This window comes from Ipomoea triloba, chromosome 2, assembly GCF_003576645.1.
Source record: "Ipomoea triloba cultivar NCNSP0323 chromosome 2, ASM357664v1".
Classification (NCBI taxonomy): domain Eukaryota; kingdom Viridiplantae; phylum Streptophyta; class Magnoliopsida; order Solanales; family Convolvulaceae; genus Ipomoea; species Ipomoea triloba.
Window position 1 is genome coordinate 8,675,264 of NC_044917.1, and position 24,206 is coordinate 8,699,469.

Sequence of the window (24,206 nt, forward strand, 5' to 3'; positions counted from 1 at the left end):
ATATATATATATATATATATATATATATATATATATATATATATATATATATATATATATATATATATATATTATTTATTTAAAATTTCGGTTAACCGATAGTTTCGAACAGAATTTACTGTTAGCCAAAATTTTGTAAATTCTTTAACCATCAATCAAGCCAAAGTTTTTTTGTTAAAAAACGATTAACTGAAAATACATGGCCTTCCTATTAGTAATTAGTAAACTTTCATCACGTGTCGTAATTATATTAATATAAGAAAAACATAGTAATAAAATATGAAGGCAGCAGTGTGAGGTTTAGCATAGTGGTTCTTTATCTGACTTGATGTCATAACTGAATGCCTGTAGTGCAATGACTCTAGGGACATGACCCACATAAATTGGGAGTACTATATGCAATATTACTCAAGAAACTTAGAGCATCAATAGATATTGAGGAGTTTTATGGAATAGTGGAAGATAGAGAAGAAGGAGAGAGAAGGAGATTGGATCATCTGCATATTGGCAAGGACAAATGCTGACAGCAATATACTAATTTATATTTTAATTTACCTATTAATTTCAATTCTATAAGAAAGGTTTTAATTTTGAACCACATCCCAATCGGAGTTAGCATCATTGTTGAACATATATTATGAATATGTTATAATATATTATTGAAAAGTAAGTATTCACTCTATTACTGTTATTAAATTAAATAAATTAGTAACTATAACAAAAAAAATACATATGCATTTCTTTAATTTAGAATTCGATGTTTACAATATCTTTATTTGAACAAAAAAAATTATTAATTATCAATAAAATTAAAAAAGAGATATAATTTTATTAGTTATATTGTCTTTATTTTATACAATACAAATAATCATTACCTTCAAATTCATTAATTAATTATATTCACTACATTATTCATTGTCTTTTTTTTACACTATCTTGTAAGTAAATATCAAAGTTATAATACAAAATAATGTTATATATTTATTTACCAAGTAAAATATTAATAACATGTGGAAATATATATATATATATATATATAATTTGAAGCAAATAATATTAACTACTTTTGGAGGATTTGTAAACAAAGAAAACATTCAAATAACCCAAAAATTTTGAAGCGAAAAACCACTCTTAATATTTTGGACTACACCGCAGTTATTCACTTTTAATGTAAATCATATTTCTTTATTAATATGATTTAAAATTAATAAATTTTTATTACAAAAAAGTAGTATTTATTTATAGTATCATTTTTAGACTAAATATTTAGACTAACATTTTTACAAAATTGCAAACATTTATTTTAGTAACAATTATAATCAGCATCTCATATATTATCTTGCATTCATATACTTTGAATTACCAATTTAAATCGACAAATTCGACAATAATCAATTACATATGCATGAATATCTCCTATAGTCCTATATAATCTTGCACATATATATTTTGAAGTACTTTTTTAAGCATAAACATTGGGCATTATCCTATGAAAAACTAGTAACATAATAAAAATAAATGATAGAGGTTTGATTTTGCCTAAACTGAATTTAAAAGTGATATTATAAATAAGATGAATAACTTTGCAACAAACAAGAAGCACCAGTGGTCTAGTGGTAGAATAGTACCCTGCCACGGTACAGACCCGGGTTCGATTCCCGGCTGGTGCATTCTCTTTGAAGCAGTGATGAATAAAGCGCTCAAGTGGTGATGGGTCGCCACGATTTGTCTGATCTATAAATCGGACGATCAATAGCGCATCTGAGTTTCTTTGTTTTTTGGACTCCTGCATTGTTTTCCACTAAAATCTCAGCACTTTGCATGTCAGTAACATTTTGACCCCAAAACTTCTTTTATTTGTTGATAAACTTCAAATAAATAAATGACAAATTAATGAAATGATACTGGCTTTTTGTACAATTGGAGTGAAACCTAATACAACTATAACAGTCATTGAAACAAAAAATAAATGTATAAAGTAATATAATCAAACTTGATAATTGATTTGAATGAAAGGTTTAATTTCAATTTTCCAAATATATAGTTGTATTCTATTCTTAAAATTAGATGTCTATTTTTATGAAAGAAACATAATATCAATATGATCATATCAATATATCGTGTTAGTTTAAGTATTTTAAAATTGAGAAAATAACATATTTAATCCTATTATTATATGCATATAGTGGTAAGTCCTTCAATTATACATGCACTTAAATTTCGTCTTTCAAATAACATAGGCTCTGTTTGTCTGAGTTTATTTATAAACTTATAGCTTATTTTAAGCTACTAGACTGGTAATGTTCTCAAAATAAGCTAGTAGTTTAAAATAAGAATTTATTTTGAAAATAAGCTACCTAAGTCAGTATTTCAAAAATAAGCTATTAGATTCCTATTTTTTTTTTAAATCTTTATCCTTATTATATTTTAAATAAATGACATCATTTACCCTTCCAATTAAAAGTCTTTTGGTCTTTTCTCTTATCCTATATTTTTATTCATCCTCTTCTGCAACTCTTCAAGGTAAAATGTGACCTTTTATTATACTACTACTACTACTTCAAGATTCAAGTAGTAATGTGACCTTTTATTATACTACTACTACTACGGGGTAAAAATTTATAATAATAATAATAATAATAATAATAAAATTTTTGTATAGGGGTATTTATGTCTTTTAAACACATTCAATTTGTATTCCTTAAACCAACCAAACACTGAAACTACATTCCTAAAGTCTATTCCTTCATCGAACCAAACAATAGAATACAATTCCTATTATATTCCTGGCATATTCCATTCCCTATGGAAGACTATTCCTATTCTCTTAAAATTCATTCTATGAACCAAACATGATGTAATAGTAGTATAGATATAGAAGTATAGATAAGTATTCACATTATTATTATTAGTGTAAATAATAATTAATAAATTATTTTTTAATAAAATTAGGCAGAATTTGTTTCCATTATTCTCACAATTATAATGGTTTAATTATTATGAGAATTTGGTAAATAAAATTTTGTTACTAATTAAATTTTATTAATTTTTTTACCAATTAATTAATAATATTAGTTTGTGTGGGAAAATTGGAGGAGAGGATTTTACTTTTATTAATAGTATTGATATGTGAATATAGAAACAATATTATCAATTAATAGATATTAGTTAAAATTAATTTTACATTTTCTTACCAAATAAGTTTTATTAATTATTTGACCAATAAAATCTTTAATTAATCGACTACAACCGTTTGAACGGGAAAATGAAATAGGGGACTTTTACTTTTATATATAGTATAGATTGCAATTGGGGTTAGTACTGTCATTTACCTATGTCATCAGGAACCTAAAGGCTGATACCATACTAGACCATGATTCTTAATACAGTTCCCAGAAGGTTACATAAGTCATATATAAATACACAAAATAGAACTTACGGGGCGTTTGGTTGGAGGGAATTTAAATTCCTTTCCCGCATAATTCCCACCTAATTCCGAAGGGAACTAAATTCCTTCGTTTGGTGGGAGGGAATTATAATTCCGCGGAATTACAATTCCCTCATTTTCATGGAATTAGAATCCCATGGCCCCATGACCAACTAACTCAAATAGAAAGAGAATGAAAAAAAAAAAACAAAAAACATTTTTAAAAGGCCATAAACTGACATAGCAATGCACAACAACAATAAACTAACAAAATATTTGAATTAACTCCTTTTATCTACACACAAGAAAGTAAAAATGACATTGGAAGAATACATACAAAGGTATAATGAATTCCACTACATCACAAGGACACCCCTAATCTCTTGATCCAAGATCTAAACAAGCAATAAGTACAACAACTCTAGCTTGCTATATTGTTGTTTTTGCTGCCTTTCTAGCAAGGATAATCCAACATATGATCCTATAAAACACAAAAAATGCAAGCATGACCCCAACATTTTCCCACCTAGTATCCTTATCAAGCCCCTTGCTCTTCAACACATCATTCCCAGTAAGCAAACACTTGGACTCATCCTCCCCACTCCAAGAAAAACACTTGTCCCTCAAGCTCCAATACTCATTGGTGAGCAAAGCATCCAAAGGGTACCTATAGAGGGAAACATAGTACATGAAAATCCAGTACTTGGGGATGCATTCTTTGGGTATGAAGTAGCCCGAGAAGAGGAAGAAGGCCCCGAGCACGGTGCAGATGAGGGAGTTGCCCGAGATGAAGTCGGGGGAGATGGCGCTGAGGAAGAGGACCAACGAGCTCGCCATGAGCACGATGAGCCACACGACGAGGGTGAAGAAGGCGAAGGCCAGGAGGGAGGGGTTGAGGCCCACCATCCAGTAAACCGGGATGGCGAAAAGAATGGCAACTGCGAAGAGAAAAGGGAGGAAGATGAGGGTGTTGGCTAGCATGTATGATGAGATTTTGTAGGATGCTCTTGAGGCTTCTTTCATTATGACTCTGCGTTCTTGGAGGTAAATTGGGAGGGCTTCAACTGTGGATGAGAGTAGAAAACTGAGACTAAATGCAAAAAGCCCTAACCTCTCTGCAACCCCACCTTCATCATTTTTCACCTTAATATACACACTTCCTAACCCTAACCCCCCCACAATAGCCTGCATAGTTCTTGCCAATAAAAGCTGCTTTGTTCTGTAAATTATCTTCCAAAACCTTGAACAGAGCACTGCTATTTCAAACAAACTTGTAAACCATGACTCATTTGATGATCCATGTTTATAGTCCCCAATTCCAATAATCTCTTTGTCCTGGTCATGATTTATGGCTTCTTCCCACCTCAGATAGGCTGCAGAGTTAATGTTTTGGGCGGTCGAATGAGCTTCCAAATCAGAAATAATTTCCATGGAAAACTCCAGGGCATTTAGCTGCAGGGGAATTTGAAACCCCATTTGGTTTATGGTTTCCTCAAGAAGCTCCAGAGAGCCAGAGTGGACCACAGAGCCATGGGAGAGAATTAGGATATTGGAGATATAATGGAGGATTCTATAGCTGGGCTGATGAATGGATAAAATTATGGTTCTGTGTTTAGATGTGGCCATTGATGAGAGCATTTCGATTACCTGGAGAGCTGAGGTGCTGTCTAGCCCGGAAGTGGGTTCATCTAGGAGGAGAATCGAAGGGTCATGGATTAATTCTATGCCAATTGAGACTCTCTTTCTCTCCCCACCTGAAATCCCTCTCTGTTCCTCATCCCCAACAAAGTTATTCCCCACATGGACAAGCCCCAGCTCCTGCATTAGCCTCTCCACTCGCTCTTCCCTCTCCTTCGGGGTCGAGTTTTTTAGCTGAAATTTTGAACTAAATATAAGGCTTTCCCTTACAGTTAACAGGGGAAGAAGATCATCTTCCTGGGCCACAAACCCGCATATGTTCCTCAGCTGAGCCGGCCTGGACACAGCCCAATTGTTAAGAAATATCGTCTTCGGGTCGAAGTCTTTGTCCCTCACGCGGCCGGATATGATGCGGAGGAGCGTGGATTTCCCGGTCCCGCTGGGCCCCGTAACGGCCAGAATCTCCGAGCTTCGCGCAACAAACGAAACGGATTTCAGAATCTTGACGATGGGTTTCTGTTTCTTGAAACGGCGAAAAATGAGGGATTCGTTGGGGTCTATGCTGTGGGAGAGGCTCCGAACTCGGAGCTCGTAGGCCGGAGCGGCGGCGGGGGGCTGACGCGGCGGCGAGGAGACGAAGGAGGAGGATTGGCTGGCGGTGGAGTCTTTGGCGGGGGAGCTGGAGTTGGAAGTGGAGAAAATGACGATTGGGTCCTCCTCAGGGGTAGTGTGGAAAGGCTGCGAAGCCATAATCTGGGGGTTTTCGGAGCTCATTATGATCATCAGAATGGGTGGAAAAGATGGAGTGAAGAAGAAGAAGAGAGAGGCTTAAAGTGATGATGGTGAGATGAGAGATAGGTGGAGTTTGAGTTGATGAAAGGAGGTTGAACAAACCTGCAGATTGTTTGCGCTATTGGATAATAAATACAGGTGAAGAGAGAAGTGTAATGATATCCATTGTTTGGCCAGCTACAAGCTTTGACTGTACTTAACTTGCATGCATGATCAATGAATGTATGTATGCAGTGCAGAAATGGGGTTTTTTTATCCTCAGATTTTGCAGTCTCTGACCTCTAACCTTCAAGTTAAATATAAATATAATACATAAAATTGTAGGAAGGAAAATATACTAGGACTCCCAAGTTCTACTCCCTACTTTTACTCCTTCACACAAATGTTTGATGTCCACATTTTCCATAATCATATCTTGACACATCATGAGAATAAGAGTGATGTGGTATAAAACGACGTCGTTTTGATTAATGAAAACAGACAAATAAAACTACCTCCGTTACGCGGCATTCACTTTCAGTTCATATACATTGCAATTACATTTCAACACAAATATAGTTACATTTCAACACAATTGCAATTACATTTCAACACAACTGCAGTTACATTTCGATATAACTACAGTTCCATTCGATAATATAAAAAACACAAATGTGAAACTGTTATTCAGTATCAGTTCATATACATTGCAGTTACATTTCAACACAACTACAGTTACATTTCGATATAACTACAGTTTCATTCGGTAATATAAAACACAAATGTGAAACTATTATTCAGTACCAGTTCATAATAAAACACAAATGTGAAACTATTATTCAGTACCAGTTCATATACACTGCCAAATGTGAAACTATTATTCAGTACCAGTTCATATACACTGCAGTTACATTTCAACACAACTACAGTTACATTTCGATATAACTACAGTTTCATTCGGTAATATAAAACACAAATGTGAAACTATTATTTAGTATCAGTTCATATACACTGTAGTTACATTTCAACACAACTACAGTTTCATTCGATAATATATTTTTAAAATAAATATAAGACACTATCTTTTGAGAAGACATGTAGTATCAATGACCACGGTCCACGGTATAACGACCGATAAAATGAGAGTCTATGTAGTAGAACTCTTGTAGGGAATTATTATTCCATGGACTGTGGTCCACGGTATAACGACTGATAAAATGGGAGTCTATGTAATAGAACTCTTGTAGGGAATTATTATTCCATGGACCATGGTCCACACACTTGTGTAAATTATTAAATAAAAAGTACATTTTTAATATATTAAAAGCACATTATTTGTATACCTAAAGTACATCATTTGTGTAGTATATGATTTTTTATATATTATCAAATAATGTAACTTCAGTGCACAAATAATGTATTTTTAGTATATTAAAAATATATATTGCATTCATAGTCCACACAGCTATGTGGACCATGGTCCACACAATAATTTGTCAATTGGAGCCCGTTGATTGTGCAACTTGCGATTTACCTATGCAATAGCTCTAGGAGCAAAATTTGTGGGCTTAGGATTAATTAGTCATGCAAAATTAGAATCACCTAAGTAATTTATATAATTGTCATTTGTCGATGACTCCTAGCAAGAGCAGCTTGATGGTAACCTTCTTGGTTTGAGTCGGTCAACTATGAGCAATTTAGATTGGTTTACCTCATTGTAGTCATTTGTCAGTTAAGGTCACAATACGGAATTTATTCAATGCAAACCATTCAGTAGTGACCATGGGTTTCCCTCGTCAAAAAAAATGCTTTTAAAATATAGAATATCCTCAAATATCTTTTATCTGATCTATTGCACCTAACAATAATCTAACATTGCTGCTGCTAGTGTTCAAGTCAATATGTAAGTGAACATTGGTAAAACCCTATTGCATCACAATGAAGATCTGGAATAAAATATAATAAATTGAAGTATGATTAAAATCCTTAGCTTTAAAAAAAAAATTTATATCTTAAATAATGAAAGATGTAAATGATTGACTACCTGCGGGGCTTAGCTCAATAGTTCAATGGTCACCCTAAAAGTCTTATTCTAGTAGGAAGGTGGAGGTTCGATGTCGTAGTTTACTTCCTCCAACCCTCTTGGATAGGGGTTCTATCGGAAATCTTATATCAAATTATTCTTCTTTGTTTTAATTAAAAGTATTATCAATAAAAAAGAATACCATAAAAATACCTTTTAGAGTAGATAAGAAAAACATTTCAAGTTCAAACAGAAACTATTCACAGAAGCTTCATTTTAAATAAGCAGGTCACCAACCAAATACTTGTACTATTATATTGATTTTGAAAAACACTATTATTATTATACTATAAATAAAAAGCAGTGCTAAAATATTATTTACAAAAGTAACATAACCATTTTCTATTTGTAGTAAGAGCATCTCCAATAGTTGTAGTTTTTGAGAAATTTTTATTATGAAATAGAAGATAGAATTTGTTTTATTTAAAAGAAAATAAAAAGGAGAAAAAGTCATTAATTAGCCCGGCTAGGCGCGAAACTCTATTTTCTTTAGTGGATCCCACATTCTTATAAAAAACAATGCTTTGCAAGGAGATTTTTTTCTTCTCTTTCTCCCCGCCTTCTCTCCTTCACATAAGCCTTCCTTCCTCAAAAACCACACCAAGAAGTCAAGAACTTCTATTGAGGATGTCCTAAAGAATAAATGTATTTCTAGTCCTTTAATTACTCCGTATGTTTTGTTGCGATATGCACTCTTGACTCTTAAAAAATGTTACATTTTTAACCCCCTGAATCAATAAAACAATTAAACTATATTAAAATTTTACATAATACATAAATATTTTAGTACTTTTTAATGTTCTTCTTTAACTATAATATTCTTTATAGTCTCAATAAAAAGGGACGATGTACCACATTAATTACAACTTTTAAAAGTTTTTTTTTAATATAACTGGCCCTATTATATTGTAGTATCTACTCATCTATACTTTCTCAACCTATTGAAGCACAAAGAATTAGTTCACCTCCACTAAAGCATGTTCTCATGACCTCCCATATGGGAGAATCACTACATGTCATCTGAACACAAAGTATTTGGCTACAACTTTTAAAAGTTCAGAATCCTAATTGATCATAAATAAAGTTCGGAGGTGTATATACCCTTTTCCTAATTTTTTCAATAATCAATATAGCATAGAGTACAGAACTTTACTGCGGCTGATCAATGAAGCCTGCTCCAAATTCAAATACCAAAAGCCTATTGGCAAATAACCTCAGAGTAATTTGAGTTACAGGGTACATGTTTTTCAACTTAGGCAAATAACTAAAAAGTTCTCTTCAACAAAGCCACAGGAAAAAGAGATTACAAGAGATTTATTATAAAAAAAAAAAAACACACACACATACAAACACACAGAGAATCATCCCCTTCTTCATTTCTGCAAATCTCTCTCTTTTCCTGCTTTGCATTTACAATTCCTCAGCCAACTCTGCTACCCCATAATGTGACAGGAAAAGATACTTCGCCTGTGATACCAAAGCAGACAAGTAAGACAAAACGAAACTGAAGGCTCACGATGCAATAAGATTGTGATGCCTCGCCAGTTAACTTAAGATGTTCTATGAGAAAACGGTTAAACCAGGGTACAATCGGATCGTTTTTTCTTCAAGCACAAGTTAAAGGATGAATAAGGCTAGGTGACCAACGAGTGCATTTATATAAATATGTTATTCTTTATATATATATATCAATAAAGATGACCTCTCCCAGCATCTCCTCACGGCATATTCTCCCTTTCTGATATTCCTCATATACCATTAGAAGGGTAGCGTATCGCCTATCCTGCAAACTCTGTAATGACATTCAAAAAAAAAACAACGAAATCTCAAATGAAGCATGTGTTCAGATTGTAAAATCATTCAATCTGGTTTCACTTAAGAAAGTACCTTCAGTAGGTCAAACAAGACAATTGCTCTAGAAAGTAGTTCCTTTGGAACGGAGCACTTTCTTGAAGGATTCAATGCATAATCTCCAACACCTGTAAGGATATTAAATCCAGCAAAAAGATCTGGGTAGTCATATAGGAGTTGCTTTCCCTTTAGTACATATTGAACGATATCAATTCTGCAAAACAAGTAAAAACGCAAGAAATTTTACTTCCAATTTTCAACAGTCACAGTTAGTCATCTATCATGATATATTGATATATTCACATGCAAGTGACATAACTACACAAAATAAACAACCACTATTCAGAAGATGGCAATGCATTCAATATGTAACTTTAATATATATGCACATATATCATATATGTATGTGTAGGGCCAAGTTCATGTGTGGTCAGGCCTTAACGTGCAGTCGGTGTGCACCATTAGGTATGCAAAAATGCACCAATAGTGTTAGGAAACGCACAACAATAAAATGCACCAATGCACCAAAAAACGCACCACACCAAAAAAAAAATGCACCATATCTCACCACACCTAATGGTGCGTTTTCGAACACTGTTTGGTGCGTTTATGCGTACCTAATGGTGCATTTTGTTGTGATGCATACCTAATGGTGCATTTTTGGTGCAATGTATGTGTGGTGCGTTTATGCGTTACATTTACTAAAACTCATTACAGTTACTAAGTATTTAATTCTAATTACAATTCCTATTCTGATGTTTGAACCAAATGCCCCCTAAACTTGCCTGTTCTCCCGGTAATCTTCAAGGAGCTGAATATATTTATTGTACTCTGAACTGTTTTGCCCAAGTGCTCCTTTAACAATCAATTGGAAGAACAAATTAACATCCTTCTTTGGATTTGTCTCAACCATGGGCTCATTAGTAACCACTTCCGACACTTGCTGCCTGTGGAAAAATTCAAAAAATCTTGTCATAACAAGTAATTCTCAAATTTATTTTCCACTCATGAATATAAGTACTAATATGTGAAAAACCCCTAACCATGATAGAAGTTTAACTGAATGATACAAATACAACTTACTAAAAGAAAGTATATGCCAAAAAAAATGAAATATTATGCATCGAACAAGAAAACTATTCAAGCCAATAAAGTAGTACCCATTCAAAAGGGAAACCGAAGAAATATTTATTCACAACATTGTTAGGAATAATTGTACTATTGGGATTTTGATTGTGCTAATTAAAAATGCAAGGGAATTATATTGGATTTTCTATTTTAGTAAAATTGTTAAGGCCAACAATCAAATAGCATCCAAACAATCAGGCATAGTTTAAGACACATGCTCAATCAGAAGAATTCAAAATTGGACATTCCAAAAGATATACAAGCAGTAAAAGTCATGCCAATTTTTCAGAAGAAACCGAAAGAGAAAGATACCAGACAGCAGAAAATTTCACCAAAAGACAAGGCATTTACTAGAAGATAAGCACTTCTGAAGAAATCAAAAGAGATGAAGGTTCAGAAAAAAGCAGAAGATAGAGGAGTAGAAAATAGAAGAATCAGAAGAGAGAAAAACCATAAGACAAAGGACTTCAAAAGTGGCAGTTTGTTAGGACCAGAAAGATCCCTCTAGAAGACATCAGAAGAAAAAGTCCCGGAAACCAATAGAGTCAAATATGCAAAAGAGACAAACCTGAGGAAGAAAGACTAGTCAGAAGATATGAAGTTACTAAGTCTCAGAAAATGTTTAAGCAAAACATTCCTCGTATCTACTAGAAAAAGAGTTGTTAGGTGTGCACAACAAGACTCAACTGGAATATCCTAACATCCAAAGAAAAATCAATGAATTAAGTGGTACTTTTTGAGAAGCCACAAAAAGCGCTAATAATGCAACTGAAGTACAATGAAGCAACAAAATGTCTGGAAAGCTTCTAGGGAAAAGCTTTTGTCCAACAAACAAAGAGGGATGAATTGGCAACAGAAACATTAGATATTAGCCCTGTTTGGTAAATAATCAACCTATCAGCCAATTTTAGCTTATTTGACCACTATTAGTTGTTTGGTTAATAAGCTTTTTGTAACTCCAAAATGCTAAAATTCAAAAGGCTACTCAAAGCAGCCTTTTCAATTAGCTTTTTGAGAAAAGAAATTATACCAAACAGCTATCAGCTAACAGCTAATCTATCAAACAACTTTCTACAATCAGCTAATATTATCAACAAATCATACCTTCTAACCCAAACAGCCAACCCAATCAGCTAACAGCCATTTACCAAACAGAGCCATTATCTATCTCTTCAATGGAAAATTTCGAATGCGACTATAAAAAGACCTAATAAACACGGAGAAGGTTGACAAAGTAAGAGAAAATGAGGTGAACCAAGAAAATTTCAAGTGCAAAAGCTCACCCCCTTTAAAGAAAAATGCAAAAAAACCAGAAACTCTCTATGCCAAAATAGCGAAAGTTCCTCACACAAAAGAAATTACCATTTGTTGGCGAAAAGTCAACTCATGGAGTTGGAAGTTCAATTCTTAGAGAACTGGGATTCTATTTTTGGACAAGAACAAGCCTAGTGAAGAGAAGGTTTGATGGACAAATCTCGTGAAGAAGTTGGAAGCAGTGGAGTAGCTTTCAATCTGTGTAGACTTCTAGGTCTCAATTGTCATGTTTTCTGAAGTACAACCCAAGACCTGGTGTCATTTTGAGGTACCTAGAAATTAGAATACGATAAATAGCTTCCAAATGCTCCTCATTAGGGGTGTGCATATGTTGACTTAAAACATTGACAGAGAAAGCAATATCAGGCCTGGTATTGGAGAGATTAATTAGTTTTCCCACTAATCTTTGATAACTCCCCCTCTCTACTGGAATTGGTTCCCCACTCCGATTTGTTTTCAAGTTAGAGTCTATTGGAGTATCTCCTGGCTTACTCCCAAGCATTGCAGTTTCACTTAGAAGATCAAGGATGCTTTCATTGAGATATAACAATCTCTTCCTTAGATCAAGCTACCTCCATCCCAAGAAAGTATTTGAGGGATCCTAGCTCTTTGATCTCAAATTATGATGCAAGAAATCTCTTGCGGTTTGAAATCTCACCTAAATCATCTCCAACTAGGATTATGTCATCCACATAGACAATGAGAGTTGCTAACTTTCCTGTTGAAAAGATTTTCACAAACAAGGTATGATCAGCTAGGCATTGAGTGTACCCAACTTTTAAAATTGACTTTGCAAACCTATCAAACCATGCCCGAAGTGATTGTTTCAAGCTATAGAGAGATATTTGTAGTTTGCATACCAGTCGACCACTGGAGTTCTTCAAACCTGGTGGAATTTCCATATAGACTTTTTCCAATTCTCCATTTAAGAATGCAGTTTTTACATCCAAGTGATATAAAGGCCAATTGCAATTCACAATAAGTGATAACAGAACTCTTACTGTATTGAGTTTGGCGACAGAAGCAAAGGTCTCTTGATAGTCAACAACATATGATTGAGTGAACCCCTAGGCAACCAACTGAGCCTTGAATTTGTTGATACTCCTATTTGGATGTACTTGACAGTGAAAATCCACTTACATGCAACTGCATGTTTTCCTTGAGGCAACTCAGCAAGAAATCATGTGCCATTTTTCTCAAAAGCATTGATTTCCTAATCGACAACAACCTTCCATTTCGGATCTCTTAGTGCCTCGTAAATGCTTGTGGGAATCTGGACAAGATCAAGAGAATAGACAAAGGCTCGATACATAGGAGTTGATTTCCCATAAGCAACATACCTTTCTATAGGGTGACTAGTGCATGTTCTAACACCCTTCCGATGACCAATAGGCAAATTAAGATCATCAATAGTAGTAGGCACCAACTCATGGGTCATAGAGTCATTGCCTTCATGATTTTCAAGGTCAAGTGAGCTCAGATGTGTGTTTGAACAGTCCTTGCTTCTATAAACACGAAGTTCTTTGTTTCTGTCTTCAAGTGGTGCTCGAGGAGGTGAATTTGGTGGAGTGTTTTCTAAGGATGGGTGGTTGATTATTAGAGGTGAAGATGAGTTTACTGTAGGAAGAGAGGATGTAGTTGATCATGTTTTCTAGACTCACATCTTCTTGAGAAGGTAATAGAGAACTAGATGATGTAGGTGATAAATTAGGTTTAGTTGGAGTAGTTTGATGCTGGTATGGTAGGACATTAGGGGCAGAAAGGCAAACTAATGATTGTCCTTGAAGTGCTTTCTAAAGTTGATATTCCCTCAAATGCTCCCTTGAATACTAGAATACCCAATAAAGATGCATTTTTGTGATTTGGGGTCAAGTTTTGTTCTTTTGTGATCATAGATATGGACAAAAACAATACAACCAAAGATTTTGAGTGGCAATTCTGAGGAAAAACTTAAGAGATGATGGAATGCTTGTAGTAACAAAGTTTGTGGTTTTGTGAACCTTAAGACACGACTAGGCATACGGTTTATGAGGTAAGTGGCAGTAAGTACAGTTTTCCCTCAAAAGTGTTTAGGCACATGATTTGAAAACATGATGGATCAAAAGACTTCACGGGAGTGCCTATTCTCTCAGCCACCCCATTTTGCTGAGGGGTATAACACATGAACTAATATGGACAATTCCCTGATCTAAAAAACTTTGGGCCAAGAATTGTGTTGTAGTATTCTACCCATTATAAGTTTTCAAAACTTGAACTTTTTGTTTGAACTAATTTTGAATCGTGGAATGAAGAACTTCAAAAATTGATGCAGTTTCTAATTTCTCTTTCATGAGGAATGTCCATGTGGTCCTAGTGTGGTGATCAATGAATGATACATACCATCTAGAACCATTAACATTTTTCACCCTTGAAGGTCCCCAAATATCACTACGTAAACGCTGAGAAGGTTTGTAAAGATTGCTTGAGTAAATGCTTCGAGTATGTTTTGCAAGTTGACACACTTCGCAATGAAAAAACTTGGGCAAAATTGGATGTCCAAGGCAAAAATGCCACAACATAACTAGACTCTCATTGGAAACAGAAACATAATTGAAACCATAACTAAAACCAGGATTGAAAACATAACTTGACTTAGGAACTTGTTTATTTTCAGGAGTGTTTTTTGAGAATATAGAGACCACCACAAACTTCAGCACTATTAATCACCTTCCCCAAGCCCACAACCTGAAATTCACAAAGATTAGGATAGAATTTAGTCACACAATTCAAGTCTCTAGTGAGTTTAATGATGGAGTGTAGGTTGCATTGCTGCGATTTAATTTAGGAGCAAAGAGAACGGATGAAAGGAGAAGTTCATCAGTTAGCCTTATACCGCCACACATTTTCCTTATACCACTACACATTTTCGAGACGCTGGGTGCTAGACTTGACCTTTTACCTTTTACCAGCCTCCGCCCAACAATCCCCCAGCCACCGGGTGCTAGATTTAGCCTTTACCGGCCAGCCCAACAATTTGACAGATCTTATTCCTATCATTTTGGAGAGGGATCCATCAGCAATTTTGACCATGGTGGTATTAAAAAACGGTTTGAATGTAAAGAATGCCTTTAAATCACCTGACATATGGTCGAATGCTTCAGAATCCACAATCCAAAGACCTGTGTTATTGGAATTTGTAGCAAATGTGTGAGAGGTGGTGCCTTGATGACTCATCATACTAAAAGAGTTACAGTTGAAGGTGGAATTGATTGTTGTGCAACAGATATCTGCCCAAAAAGCTTTTGCAGTGCCTCAAGTTGAATTTTTTAGAAAGGACTGACTTCATTGGGTGATGCTTCAGAGGTTGCAGCCATATTAGCATGGCCTTGTTCAATACAGGGTTTGGGTTTCCAATCGTGCCATGAATTTTCCAGCAAGTTTCACAAAAATTGTCCATCCTTTTTGCAGTGCTCACACCATGGTCTGCTCCCCTTCCAAGGCCTGTTATCCTGAGAGGAAGTATGAGTGAGCATCGCAAAGCCTTTTGAGTGTGAAGTTGTGTCGGCCATCATAAATTGTTGTTGGCTTTCCTCCCTTCTAACTTCAAAAAAAAAAAAAAACAAAACAAAACGAAACAAAACAAAACAAAAAAAAAAACAAAAACAAAAACAAAACTTTGTGAATGGGAGGAAGGAAAATGTTTGACACTCATGATTCTCCCCCTGACCTGATCAAGGTCCTTGTTCAAACCTAATAAAAATCTAAAGGTTCTCTTGCTCAACAATATTCTTTTATTTTTTGAAAACTCTCAACAATATTCTTGTAAAGTGCAAAATCAGCAGGAACCTTCGAAGAGTATACTTCAAACATATCAAGGTGTTGCCAATACCTTGTTATGGTGTTGTAATATTGTGTTACATTGGAGTCCCCTTGCTTTAACTCGAAGAGCTTGGTTTCAATTCAATTTCAAGTAGTTCTGAAGTGTTTTAAGAACTGGAATAGGTGTCATGGGCTCCATCCCAAATTTCTTTGGCTATACAATAGAGGAGAAAATTTTCTCCAATCTCATGAAGCATGGAGTTGATTAACCAAGACATTGCCATATGGTTTTCATATTTCCATTGCCAATAGGTAGCATCAATTTCCTTAGGCTTCACAATTTCACCAGTGAGATATTCGTCTTTCCCTCTGCTAGAGACATACATGAGAAGTGACTGAGACCATTGAAGGTAGTTGTGGCAGTTGAGTTTATGACAGGTCATTGGGAGAGGAGAGTTGTTGAGGACTTGAGGAAGGTGAGGATGATTTGTGACAGTCAAGTGAGAATGATGTGATGAATTGGATGCATCATCCGAAGGTGAGGAATCTACTGGAAGGGTTTCATCAAGTTTAGACATAGCTACTAGAGAGATTTGGTGAGGGACACCAGAGAAGAACTAGAAGTTTAGAGTAAGAAATTCTAGATAGTTCTTATTACCTAATTGTAAAATACAAACACTAATTTATACATAAAGAAAGATTGATTATAGGGAAGAAAATCCAATAATCTAGGAAGGTAAATAAAATGATAGCTAAACTAGGAAAAAATAAAATCAGCATCACTAATTCCAGACCCTAAAATATATTGTATATGCATATTAATTCTAATATTTCCACAAACATACCAACAACATCTTTGTTGGCAAAAAGAGATTGACTTACACCACGTGGTTAGAGCTTGAAGAGTCTGGTAGCTGATTGAATTCGCCATCCATTTGATGCTGCAAAATAAACGCAAAAGAAACTGTCAGATATACAATGAAAGAGATGGTATAAAAATTATTAGAAATGAGAAGTGCAATTGTCAAGGACTCCAATGATATATTACTACTAGGGAAAAAACTCAAAAAAAGACTTACCATGCGGGGACAAGGAAAGAGAAAAGGAACGGAGAGCGCCACAAGAGGGAAAAGACGGTGGCGGCGGAGGCAGAGAAGAAAGGGAAAAAGGGATCAAAAGAGAAACACGAGGAAGGTGAGTGCGGCTAGGGTTAGAAACAAGAGATTAAATTTAATGCGGATATTTATTCAATGATATTGAAAATTGTCATAATCAGATTGAAAAGTTAGGCAACATTGTATTGGCAGTGCCGTATCGATTTAATATTCATAAGTTAACACAAATTACAGCACAGCTATAGTTTTTTGGGTAACAATTAGGCCTCAAAATAAATAATCCCTATCCATACCTTCCATCATATGTGCCATTAGTTGGATACTTGGATTTGATAGATTTTGGCCTGTTAAATTTAGTCCAAATCCATATATCCCAAAACAGAAAGTTAATATATCAGACCTGTAGAAAAGATACAAAGATCAATTCCAAAATGAGTTCATGTTTAATTTAACAATTTTCTAACAAGAAATATACAGGATTCAAGCATAATTACATATGAAAACAGTGCCTGAAAATATGGCAAGGTAAGCTCACTAATATATTTTACATATGATGATTTAAGATACAAGTGTGAAAAAACAATTGTTTCATTAATTATAATCCAATCAAGATTTTATTCAAATCTTATAGAAGAATCACCAACCAGCAATTTACTTATTTGTACATATTAATCACATGGCTTACTATCATAAATATGAAAATACAGAGTCAGAAACTTTCCAAGAACTTCACTGAATGGCTATAAATGTTTATAACAGAAGTCTACTATAATAGCCAAGCTCTGCTCCTCGTGTTTGAAACTTTGAAATTTGAATATTAAAATTCAAACACCTCAATTCAAGTCAGTATTATAAAATTGCAAAAGAAATCAACAAAATTCAATATGTGAATTTAATATTATGACATACTACTACAGGCCAATGAAAAACATGTTGAAATTTTGAATCAATTCTAAACCACCAATGCATATTTCATAGAATAAGAAAATGGGCCTTCAAGTACAAGATGCAGAAAGGAGAATTTAACTAACTAAAATGGAGAATAAGTTAAATCAAAGGAAATCAAAGGAAGTGTAAAATAAAAGTGAAGATAGCCTTGTCAACTTACAAACAAATGGATGACAGCCATGAATTATTCTTAATGTTATAAAGAATTACTAGAATTCACAAAAGGGGGGAAATACACATACAATTTAAATAGGAATTAATGACTAAATAATAGAAGGATAATGCAATCTCAGTGCAAAATCCAATGACCCATATAGCATAGTAGATTAGAATTAAACCTTTATATTTATACTTAAGATTTACTAACACTCTACAAGTGACCTTTCTATGGCTTGGAAGATGATTGTTCAGATCTTTACTTCCGTCTTTCCTTTTTCAAGCAGGTAATAAAGAAGCTATTGTCCTTATAATTTGAACATTTTGTTTGAAACTTTGGCATATTGAATTTGTAAAACTTGAGTATCCTAATTGATAGTTTTTACAAAATGAAGAGTGGAAGGAAGAAACTTTTCTTAATAGATAATGATCATAAGAAGAAAAAAAAAACTATTTCTTTCATTTTATAAGATTTATTTAAAAAAAAAAAAAAAAGGATCGTTCAAAATCATTTCTTGTTCATCGTGTAATACACAGTTACTATTTGTTCAGTCTTTCTAATGCTAAAATTTCAGAAGTGTAAAGACTAATCATTAATGAATGGGTGGACTATAATTGTCAGTGGAGTAGTGCGGTGAATTTTACGTGCAATTTAAGGTGATAGTTGGTAGGCTCAAAGGGTGTCAATCATCAACCAACTTGGAGATACAAATTTGGCTCGTAACTGGGCAGGTAGTTCTCTACCTATTCATCTTTTTGTACCTCCAAACAAACATCTTTGTGTACCTTAGTATAGAGTGCCGTGCTACAATACGAGAAGATATAACACAAAATTTGGAGACCAAGAAACCAGCTAAATTTAAGAATATAAAGTTAAAAGGAAACTCTAGGTGTTATATGTATGAACTGCTACATTTATTACAGGATACTTTTCTGTATGCGTCGTGCTAGATAAAATAAAATAAAAATAAATAAATAAATAAATAAAAATGCCCCTTTGATTCCCAAGTAGGGTTAACTTTCCAAAATGCACATGGTAGAAGGTAAAGTTCAAAGACCAGATCCTACATTGTAACTAACACCAGTCTCCAGTGTCTCCAATACTGCAATTTCCTTGAGGCTTTTATTTCCCTCTATTGCTTTATATATTTGTATCCAAGAACTGTCCCCATACCAAGGAATTTCCAACACGCTTTATGCTTTGTCTAACATTCTCAACCATCAATTTCCCCAAGATTTACTCAACTAAACTAAGGATAATACCAGAAGAGTTCTTAGACCTCATTCCTGTACTCTTGTTTCCTCTTCTACTTCATTTTCACTCAAACCTATCACTCCCACAGCCATTCTTTCCCTTCTACAGTTCTAATGATATATGTTTTTCATCATGCATTTATCTGAACTCGCAATACCCCCAAGTACCATCTTTTAAAGCTGATTATACTTCTCATAACTCAAAGTAAACTTTGTTTTTCTATAGCCTCTAAGACACACCACCGCCCTTCATATAATTACTAAAAGTTGGATAAATGTACACCATCTCTAAGTCCATTTAGTAAAGCAATTCCCCTTCCCAAGTATCAACTTCCCTGCATAAGAAACATCAAGTAGAGTCTGATACAAGTGGTTTGATACTACAATCAGACAAGTTGGAACATTAGCAATCAACAATTTAAAAATAATATTTTTGAAGTGATTTTCCTTTCCCTCTTATTTATTATAGTCTATAAATCCTATTGAGAAGCTTTACAGTTGAATATTAAAGCTACTCATTTTTGTTAGTATTTCATGTTCTATAAGAACAAAGATGAGGGAGTTGCTACTCCCTTCACCCCAGATTTTGCACTGCCTGCTAGAATGATCACAAGCAATTGTGCACACAACATATATATATATATATATATATATATAAAGCTAGTGGCATTCTTTGTAAAAACTAAAACGGCAAGAATGTTCACCTTTCACTGGTTTGAGGATGTTAGGCACCATGTGACCTGATTAATTCCACCAAATTTAAAGCGAAACTCTAGTCCTGCCATAAGGAATTTAATGACAGAAAATGGACAACACAGACAAGTGCCAAAAACCCGCCAGGACTCCCTCGACCCTCATCCTCTCCACCACTCACTCCTTCCGGCGGAGTCTTCTTCTTCATCACCGCACGTATTCTCATCTCTGAACTCCTCACTCGAGACCCAATTACCCTAGAGATGCACCCCATTATCCTTCACGCATTGATTCGCCACTCACCAAAGCCTTATCTTTGCGGTGAAAATAACACAGACGGTAGAAAAGGCCAACGAAACAGAGAGGCCGAGAGGAACGTGGTGGTGAAAAGGGTAGCTTGGTGAGCTCCCAAATTATATATTCCCCAACTTTTACTTCTCTTACAAAATATATTGACATTTTCATTGGAACCTAAATGATGAAAATAACTAATCATTAAAATCTAAATAATTAAAATAATTAATCAAACACAATGACGTAGCTCAAATGACAAGTGAACTCTTTTGTTGAGAAGAATTTTGAAAGCTCTTTTTGTACTTCATATCCATGTCTCGAAAAACCAAATCACTGATAAAATTTGACCAACACATTCTATACCTACAATTAATAGTTGCTAATACATAATATGATAGCTAGAAACTACTACAGATTCAGGTTAACGTGTGATTTTTGTTGCTTCTTTTGCCTATGTACACTAAACCAAAAATATACTACGTATATTAATTGGGTGCTTCAAAAAAAAAATATACTACGTATATATATATTTTTGGGTGCTTCACATTAATATTTCGTCCAGTGTTAACACCCCAGAATGACAAAAGTATATTATACTATAAGACTATTAGTTATAAGTTCATCGACAAAATAACAATGTAACACTTAACAACAAATGTATTTGATTACCATGACAATACCATTTCAACATTACAAATGAACACAACAGAACAAAGCAAAGAGCAGAAGAATCAATCCCCTTCTATATAGTATTGGTGGCTTGGTGCCAAGGAGGCTTAAATGTGAACTACAAAACTTTAGACATAGCTGTCAATCAACGATTTTCGCATTTCATCGACAATAGCACTAGGCTGAGCCTCTCTCAACTTGAACACGCTCTCAATGACAGACAACTCTGTTGCGGTGGTATCAGACCCACAGAACGCTGTCCAGTCATTGACTGTCAATCCGGCAGCAATCACGTCACTCCCACGATTCACAGTTCCAGCCACCAGAGGAACCTGGAGGAGGGTTGAAAGCTCGTCCAAGTCTTCAATGGATGTATGAGGATGTACCTGCTCAAACCAAGGGGAATAGTGAATTCGGGTAGATGGTTCAAACTTCATCTATATCCGATGCCATTCAAATTAACTATTTCGTGATAAGAAGAAGAATGGTTAAGAGGACAGGAATTATTTCCACAAAAGGAAATATCGTACTTACCAAGCCACCTCTATTAGAAAAAGCACAATAGCTGCCAACAAGGATGTTTCCGGCAATTGTCTGCCTAAAGACTTCAACTCCAAGAACATCAGCGATCAACTCTTCGGTTTCCTAATCAAAAACCCATAAAATAAGCGCATTGCAGAAATAAAATAATGATACAGATAGTTGGATACAACATGCACTACCAATACAGAATATTCATGTGGTACTGTGGTAGGAGTGATCTATTGACATTGGAATTGGCTAGTTGCAAAACTCCTCCACAAATTTGGTCACACTCCCCACAAACAAAATGTTTTTCCAGAGTTAACAATTACACATCTCAGACAGCAAAACTCCATAAAAACAATGAATTAAAGGGTGTCAGACCAACGCGGAGAATAATTCTATAATATAATTTTTAATTAATTTCTTTGATCTGTGACTCACTGTTTCCTCATATCTCAACCACAAATCAGCAAGACACACAAATAACCAAATATAACCATCCGTGATCTGACCCAATGTTTTGTTAGTATCCCATAGTGACAAGGAGGCACCCAATGCCATAGGGAAACAGTAAAGGTTTCTTGAAAGGCTTTTTAAAAAGTGAAACATATTGACAAACAGCATTGCAAAATTAAAAAATATTTCACAACAAAGCTTCCCAACCTAAAGAAATAAATGAAATTTGATCCTTACACAAACTCTTCCAACTAAAAGAAATAGATGTTTTACCCTATCAAGATCTGTGTGTGTAAGAGCAACATGGTCATTGCAAGCAATGCAGTTGCCCAGAGCAGACAATCTCTCCTCAACACGCTGAACAACAACACCATCTGGCAAACTGTTTCTCAAGTGTTGAAGCTCTTCCAACAGAAAGAAGACAGAGGACCATGCAATACAAGTCAGTTTAATCTTTCAATCATGAATAAGGAAGTTATCACATGGTGTTTAATCCTATGAAAAAATGATTTTAACACAAGAAAAATGTAAATAAATATATACAGTACTTAACAGCAGTTGTGAGTTTTATATTTAGGAAATTTATTTTTTAGAAAAATGCTAGTATGTTACATTTAGGACATTAAACAATGAATGAGCTTAATACAATTTCTCTAAACATCCATATACTAAACTTGAACATCTTTAATCCTGATTTTTTTTTTAATTTTAAGAATAAGTGTTAAATTTGAACAATGCATAGGCTCAATAAAATTCCTCTAAGCACACAGATACCATATCCGATCATCTTTAAATCTTCTAATTCATTTACTGAAAAAGCCATCAATGTGTGATGAATAGAAATTCTTTGCCGAACTTGAGCTTCTCAAAAAAGCCTCTTCTTCATGATGCCTCAAGCCCTCAACTCTTGAGGTTCTTGAAAAGGAGGCTTCTTTAATTAAATCTTATCTAGCCTTATTTAAAAGCTTTAGTGTTAGGCCTCGCTTATATGTTTAAGCATACCACAAATTAAGCAGTGTGATATGGGCCATTCAGACACTCAACCTAGTCAAGTCCCAAGTCCTGCCAACCAATAAATATCAAACCAACACGATGTACTATAACTTCATAGAATGGCTACACACTTGCAGAGTTGCAAAATTGGACAGGTTACATGAAAGGAAAATTTTTAAAATCAAATAATTAAAGATAAACATCCTAATTTTGAGTGTTAACATGACACTCACTCACACACACTGACCAAAATAAAACATTTGTAATTATGAAGTTACCTTGGTCAGTAGTAGTATGAGGCAAAATAAGCCCATTTTTGTTTCCTGCAAAGTTAAAAACAGAATAATAAGAGCTAATAACCTAGCTAGCATTCCTGCATATCATTCTAAAAGCCATTACAAGACTTGCCAGCACAAAGCCGTCCAACTATCCGGGTTCCACCTATGGAGGTTTTAATTACTGGAATGACATCTGCTAGCTCAGCTTCGAACGTGCTACAAACAACATAAACATGTAATAAACAACCAAGTTCTACTACATTTACTCCCAAATCTTACTACTCAAATTTAAGGGTACTAATTTTTTCATGTAGGTCGCGTGGAGTAAAAGTTGGGAGTATAAAATGGAAGTAAACATAGTAATGTAGTATTTTCCTAAACAACATCGAATCATTCCCTTCCCAGCAATCAAAATACAGACTAGAAACTATTTATTATTATAGCTATAAAAGAGTCAAACGAACCTGTAAAAGTTTTCTGATCCACCGATGGCGACCAAGCAATAAGCATTTGTGAGCTTCGAGAAGACCCCAATTTCACATGAATTCTCGAACTGCAACCCTGCACCAAAATCAATTTCGATATAAATGTTTGAACTATATAGAACAAATAACAAATTATTCACATAATCGTATTTTTTTCTTACTAGTTGCCATGGTAATAACTAAACCAGCGGCTTTCACCTTCTCTGAAAGACTGACTCGTAGCTCAAAACCCTCTCTGGTTCTCTGCAAGCCGCGAAGAAAACCCCTACGGCCCCTACCAGGTTATACTCTGCAAAACCCTTGCTCTACCCTACTGTTCCAGCTGATGAT

The 24,206-nt window shown here is 34.6% G+C and overlaps 3 protein-coding genes and 2 non-coding genes across 13 annotated transcripts; 2 read left to right on the plus strand and 3 right to left on the minus strand.

Annotated features, from left to right (window-relative positions):
• The first annotated feature begins 1,599 nt into the window (after window positions 1-1,599).
• On the plus strand, window positions 1,600-1,670 carry TRNAG-GCC. Its single transcript has one exon. It is a non-coding gene; the product is annotated as a tRNA-Gly (tRNA).
• Window positions 1,671-1,679: 9 nt separating this feature from the next.
• On the plus strand, window positions 1,680-1,769 carry LOC116011522. The gene has a single exon (XR_004097072.1). It is a non-coding gene; the product is annotated as a small nucleolar RNA snoR114 (small nucleolar RNA).
• Window positions 1,770-3,702: 1,933 nt separating this feature from the next.
• LOC116010632 (ABC transporter G family member 23) lies at window positions 3,703-6,066 on the minus strand. Its single transcript, XM_031250116.1, has one exon. It carries the CDS (start codon window positions 5,846-5,848, stop codon window positions 3,857-3,859), a length of 1,992 nt encoding a protein of 663 aa, XP_031105976.1. The 5' UTR covers window positions 5,849-6,066; the 3' UTR covers window positions 3,703-3,856.
• Window positions 6,067-9,081: 3,015 nt separating this feature from the next.
• LOC116006297 lies at window positions 9,082-20,552 on the minus strand. Of its 9 annotated transcripts, XM_031246649.1 has the most exons (8): window positions 20,188-20,552; window positions 17,419-17,525; window positions 16,893-16,951; window positions 15,329-15,700; window positions 10,556-10,717; window positions 9,807-9,984; window positions 9,622-9,711; window positions 9,082-9,386 (listed from the first exon to the last, which is right to left on the minus strand). In XM_031246649.1, exons 5-8 carry the CDS (start codon window positions 10,681-10,683, stop codon window positions 9,330-9,332), a joined length of 453 nt encoding a protein of 150 aa, XP_031102509.1. In that variant the 5' UTR covers window positions 10,684-10,717; window positions 15,329-15,700; window positions 16,893-16,951; window positions 17,419-17,525; window positions 20,188-20,552; the 3' UTR covers window positions 9,082-9,329. The 9 variants fall into 9 exon arrangements, with proteins under 9 accessions (XP_031102509.1, XP_031102517.1, XP_031102493.1 ...); XM_031246657.1 differs by lacking the exon at window positions 15,329-15,700 and having other exon boundaries at window positions 16,893-16,924; XM_031246633.1 differs by lacking the exon at window positions 15,329-15,700.
• Window positions 20,553-21,088: 536 nt separating this feature from the next.
• On the minus strand, window positions 21,089-24,206 carry LOC116004173 (eukaryotic translation initiation factor 6-2). Its single transcript, XM_031244111.1, has 7 exons — window positions 24,038-24,206; window positions 23,856-23,952; window positions 23,522-23,607; window positions 23,392-23,436; window positions 22,394-22,524; window positions 21,674-21,784; window positions 21,089-21,525 (listed from the first exon to the last, which is right to left on the minus strand). Exons 1-7 carry the CDS (start codon window positions 24,045-24,047, stop codon window positions 21,268-21,270), a joined length of 738 nt encoding a protein of 245 aa, XP_031099971.1. The 5' UTR covers window positions 24,048-24,206; the 3' UTR covers window positions 21,089-21,267.